Source organism: Megalobrama amblycephala, linkage group LG18, assembly GCF_018812025.1.
Source record: "Megalobrama amblycephala isolate DHTTF-2021 linkage group LG18, ASM1881202v1, whole genome shotgun sequence".
Taxonomy (NCBI): domain Eukaryota; kingdom Metazoa; phylum Chordata; class Actinopteri; order Cypriniformes; family Xenocyprididae; genus Megalobrama; species Megalobrama amblycephala.
In genome coordinates this window covers 4,651,677-4,657,692 of record NC_063061.1, presented here as the reverse complement: position 1 = coordinate 4,657,692, position 6,016 = coordinate 4,651,677, and the positions used below count along the sequence as shown (strand labels likewise).

Genomic DNA, 6,016 nt, shown 5'->3' with positions numbered 1-6,016 from the left:
TAAACATCCATTTATCAGATAGCAGAATCAAGTGAGCTGTAAAAAGTTGAATAAGAAGGATGAAAAAATTACTGAAGGAGTTCCTATGAATGCCAGATTCTTGTTGCTGCATTTCTTTCACTATCTGGCCCAACTTATGCATGAAATTCATAGTGTGTTATATAAAACACTAAAATCTTGATGCTAGTAAAATTGAAAGTAATGCAAAACAGTCAGTTTTTTTTAATCATATATGTTTTATTCTCAATACAGCAAAATACAAAGATGATTCGCAACAGACTCAGAAAATCCATTAGTAATACTTACTTCACCAAAAAAAAAAAAAAAGTGTTTAAATTACAAGTTATTACAAGTTTGGATAATCGAGGCTCATAAGAGTACCTTTAAATCATAGATCATATTGCATCCATATACGAATATATATATGTAGATTTCTTTTTGTCAATCTCTTTCTTCTCAATACTTTTAAAACTAAATTGATCTTATACTGTTTGCCAATGAATGCTTTGAGATCACTATCAAATGAAGTACATACAGACATCTAGAACAGCTGGAGATCTGGTGACTTTAGACGGGCGACAGCAGATCTTCCTCATCCTCCACTGCATCTATAGCCCATTTCAACCTGACCAACATCACATTTGAATGACAGAAAGCTGTATTCATATAGCACAGGAAACTGGAACAATCGTACTGACATTACCAACATACAGTGTTCTGTTGAAAAACGAAAAAATGTGCATTTAATATATTCACATTCTATGTACAATTAATACAAATGTTAAATCGTTGTAAAAATTTACCCTAAAAGAGAATTTTATGTACATCTGTACAGCTTAGTATTTAAATAGAAACATGCGAGTGTTATTTTTCAATCGGATGAAAGAATAATAATAATAATAATAATAATAATTATAAAATAAAAAAGGTATCTCACCCTGGGTAAAGTTATGATCAGCAAGAAAATAAAAGACGAATTTAAATCAAATCAATCTAATCCTCTAAAAGCACTATCATGAAGTCTAGTAGAAAAGATAAAACCAGTAAAAACAGGAGGAAAAAAAAAAAAAAGACACAGCAACAACTTCATGTCTTGAGAAGCAAAAAGGCCATGGGAATATCATTTTAGCCAACCATATTCATATGCAGTTACTTTCTGTTCATGAATCTGGTACATAAACCACATTAGTGCATGAGTTCATTTACATAAAAGCACAATTAATAAACTATGGAAGCTTGTTTGCATCACAAAAAAAAAAAAAAAAAAAAAGAAGTAAAAAAGGTAATTGCGACTTTTTATCTCATAATTCAGACTTTTTTTCCCTCGCAATTGTGTCATATAAAGTCAGAACTGCGTTATAAAAATCAGAATTGCATTATAAAGTCAGAAATGTGTGATAAAGTCAGAATTGTGTTATAAAGTCAGAAATGCAAGTTATAAAGTCAGAATTGTGTGATAAAAAGTCAGAAATGTGAGTTATAAAGTCAAATGTGAGATATAAAGTCGCAATTGTGAGTTTATCACGCAATTCTCACTTTTTTCTCAGAATTGTGAGATATAAACTTGCAAATGCATCTTATATAGTCAGAATTCTTCAATTCTGACTTTTTCTTGCAATTACGAGTTTCACGCAATTCTGACTTGAACTCATAATTTGGACTTTTTACCTCAGAATTGCGAGTTAAAGTCAGAATTGTGAGTTATAAAGTCAGAATGTGGGATAAAGTCACAATTCTGACTTTTTTCCCTTGCAATTGCGAGTTTATCTCACAATTCTGACTTTTTAAATTCTGAGAAATAAACTCACAATTGCAAGAAAAAAAGTCAGAATTGTGAGATAAAAACCTGCAATTGCATCTTATAAAGTCAGAATTCTTTGAGATATAAAAGTCGCAATTCTGACTTTTTCTTGCAATCACGAGTTTCACGCAATTCTGACTTGAACTCAGTCATAATTGTGACTCTATAACTCATAATTTGGACTTTTTTTCCTCAGAATTGCGAGTTAAAGTCAGAATTGCGAGTTATAAAGTCAGAATTGCGAGTTATAAAGTCAGAAATGTTGGATATAGTCACAATTCCATCTTTTTTTCTTGCAATTGAGAGTTTATCACGCAATTCTGACTTTTTTCCTCAGAAATGCGAGATGTAAACTCACAAATACATCTTATGAATTTTTTTTATTCAGAATTGTGAGTTATAAAGTCAGAAATGCGAGATATAAAGTCGCAATTCTGACTTTTTCTTGCAATCACGAGTTTCACGCAAATCTGACTTGAACTCATAGTTGTGACTCTATAACTCATAATTTGGACTTTTTTCCTCAGAATTGCGAGTTAAAGTCAGAAATGTTGGATATAGTCACAATTCTAACTTTTTTTCTTGCAATTGTGAGTTTATCACGCAATTCTGACTTTTTCCTCAGAAATGCAAGATGTAAACTCACAAATACATCTTATGAATTTTTTTTACTCAGAATTGTGAGTTATAAAGGCAGAAATGCGAGATATAAAGTCGCAATTCTGACTTTTTCCATTCTGATATATAAACTCACAATTGCAAGAAAAAAAAGTCAGAATTGTGAGATAAAAAGTCACAATCACCTTTTATATTTTTTATTCCATGGCGGAAACATGCTTCCATAACAAACTTCACCCCTATAAGAGAATGTATTTATTGACTCCTCCAAACCAAATCTCTGAAAAAATGTGGCCCAATAACATGACAAGCCATTAAATGTTGAACCTCTAGAAGAAGTTTCCATTTGAACTACTCACGAGGACGATCAAGAGACATCTGCATAGACGGAAACAAATGCGATAAAAATGAAACCGTTCGGGAGCCAATCAGTGGAAAGATCCTAGTGCAAGAGACGATATGTTTCCAGCATTTCATATATTGTGGATTGACTTTTCACCTTCCTCTTCTCTGATCCGATTTTCCACGCGCATGGACAGCGGGAGCCGGTCTGCACTGAAGTAACTATGTCATATGTACATATATAAACCGCTATTCTCAACAGAACACTTCATAAATATATCCTCGCATGACTGATTTCTTTTAAAAAGAACTGCAACACACAGGTGACTATGACACTATAAAGGCAACCTCAAGACTCACATTAAATATTTAAATATGATATTTTCATATACAATAGAAATACGTCTATCATCTCGTATTGCAACCCTGTATCCATGCCGAAAATCCAAGAGTGAAATCCAAGTTGTTATCTAAATAAAATCTATATTAGGCCAGGTGCGTCAGCCACAGTAATAAAATACTCCTGCGTTTAATACCAGAAAACCGACGGTGAGAAAGTGACACCTATGCGAGCGCTACATTTCGTATATATAAAAAAAAAATAATCTCGGCCTGGGTTTTTGCAGTAGTGACGTATACAAACCTGACAGGCTAGAACTGCATCTTACCAAGTGGCTTCTGCGGATGAGCCAGGCCAAACAAAACAAAACAGATTAATAATAATAATAATAATGCCTTGATATGGTGCCGAACAGTCTTTTGGTCTGGTATGCAACAAGACGAAAGAAGGAAAGCCTGCACATCTGATCAGTGGAGATGCGCTCTCATGCCATTATTCTCGTTTCACAAGCCTTTGGCAATCCACACCCTCACCTCAACCTCTCTAGATGTGTATTTCAAGATATTGTGTCTCTTAGTTTCCTGTATATCAAATACAAGGCACAATAAAATGATAAAACCTCAATTTTAAAGCACCTTTGGTTAAAGGGAGGTACTTTGGTTGAAATAAAAAGCTATAAACATCCAATTATTATTCATGTTTGCTTACAGCTAGCAAAACAACAAAACCCATTACAGTCAAAGTAAGAAAAGAGGCTTTTTTTTACCCAAACGAGCCAATGATATGAGCGGGACAATGCAGTGTATGAAGGCTCTGCAGACAGACGTGCGATCCGGCCGCCTCCTCACTTATAGGGTCTGTGGTGGAGGAGCGGGGCGCTGAGTGTTTCGTTTTTTTTTTTTTTTTTGGCAAGCTGGTGTAGAAATGAACACAGTGTCACAGAGATGTCTGAGGCAGATCGAGTGTGTGAGTGTTTTGCGTAGGCATAGGGGGGGGGGGGGGGCTACGGAGAAAGAGCGGGCCGCTCTACTGGACGAGCTTGGCGTCGAGCCGCAGCCAGTGGAGGCCCTGCCGCGTGAACCGCACCAGGTCAGTCATGCTGCTGGTGTTGAAGATGAGCGGGCCCATTGCTTTGTCCAGTTCAGCGAAGAACTCTGTGGAAAAGAGCAAAAAGAAGAAGATGATCAGTTTAAAGTTTTTTTTCAACTTTTCCTTCAGCTTTTGACATTTACATTTTTTTTTTACATTTATTCATTTGGCAGACACTTTTATCCAAAGCGACTTACAAGTGAGGAATACAACAAGCGAGTCTTCATGACGAGGCAAATAGACAAGAAGTGCTCATAATACAAGTTATAGGCAGTGCTCAGATTATCCTAAACTACAATAGAGAGGGATTAGAGGAAGTGAAAGGATAGGAATAAGAAGGTTTTTTTTTTTTAAGAGGTCACCATACAATAAGAATATTCTGTAAGTTCAGTGCTTCCCACAGGTTTGAAATATACTTGTGGTGGTAGCCGGGCATAAAATCCTCCTATTACCCACGGCACAAAAAATGGTCTACTACATGTGACAAACAAATAATGTGTGATTTTTAACAGTATTTTTTATTTATTGAAATTAATTTTAATTACATTTAATTACATACTAATATTATGCATTATTATGCATTGTAAATTATGCAAAATTAAAGCATTTAAATGGTTCACATTTTCCTATGTTCTCCTTGCTGTCATATAGTGTCTCTCTCAGTGAATGGGACACAGATTTTACTAGTAAAATTTATAAAATGAATAATATATGTGTCAAATAATGTTCTTAGTCTTTTCTTCCTGTGGGGGAGACTACAATAATTTACTATGAATTAAATGGAAATCAAATTAAATACAATTTATTGTGTAACCAAAATACCAATAATGCCCAAAAGAAAAAGAAAAAACTTAGCGTGTGACTTTTAATTATAAACAAGCCCATAAATACACAGGTACTCTTATTTTGAAATGTCTGTACTATTGCAGGCTGTTCCTTCAGATTCTTACAACCGTCTAAAACATTTTATATAAAGGACATTGTAATAATTCATCATCTTGAGTTCATTATCAATAGCTTGGCATAAATCTGCGCTTTTCATTGATTGAGAATCACTTTGAAGCAGTTTTGCGCGAGCTTGTAGAACGCGCAACAGCGCCCCCTTGTGACTTCGCAAAATGCAGCGCCCGTGGGAATGTTAGCGGGAGTAAACAGTTCTGATGCACACATAACGAGCAGGTACGAAACGACTAGTTAATCGATCACGGATGGTTTCATTATCTTGTGCGGATATAAAAGTATAAGAGGATAAAAATAATAAAAGCAAAAATGTGTCTCCGAATATACTTTTTATATGTGGGCGCCCCGCCCAAGTTAAGTCTATGTGTGGGAAGCACTGAAGTTTCAGAACTGAAAACTTCCTTGTTAGTCCAATAAAAGCTTTTGTTGAGTGAACGACTGATCCTGGAATGTGCCTATAGATAGGTGAAACTCCGCCTCCACAGAAGAAATCAACACCTACATCATTGCAACGTTAGCTCCGCCCACTGGTGTGTTCGTGAAATGACGAGAAAAGAGCGATACAGGACTAAAATAACATTAGCTTTCAAAGGATCCTAATGCAGGAATATGATTATTTATTTTCAACAATGTGAATGTCTCATTTGAGCTTTATTTATTTGTATTCGGTACATTTCACTGTGGATTCTTTGGTAAATCAATCGCATTTCAGCGCAGGCTTTGCAAACAGACTTTTACGATATGGACTCGACAGTAATGCAACAACATGTCAGTAACTGTGTTCATTCTAATGCCTGATCTGATATTAATGATTCATGTACAGTCAGATGTTCTTTGTCTGTGTGTCAGTAAATCAAACCAGTGAC

At 35.2% G+C, this 6,016-nt stretch overlaps 1 protein-coding gene across 4 annotated transcripts in view; it reads right to left on the bottom strand.

The window, feature by feature from the left end:
- Positions 1–2,911: 2,911 nt before the first annotated feature.
- Positions 2,912–6,016, bottom strand: part of aff4 (AF4/FMR2 family, member 4) — a 52,576-nt gene continuing 49,471 nt past the window's right edge. For all 4 annotated transcript variants that reach the window (XM_048167340.1, XM_048167338.1, XM_048167341.1 and 1 more), the window contains one exon: positions 2,912–4,255. In XM_048167340.1, the coding sequence (XP_048023297.1) occupies positions 4,128–4,255 (128 nt within the window). In that variant the 3' untranslated portion in view covers positions 2,912–4,127. The remainder of the gene's footprint in view (positions 4,256–6,016) is intronic.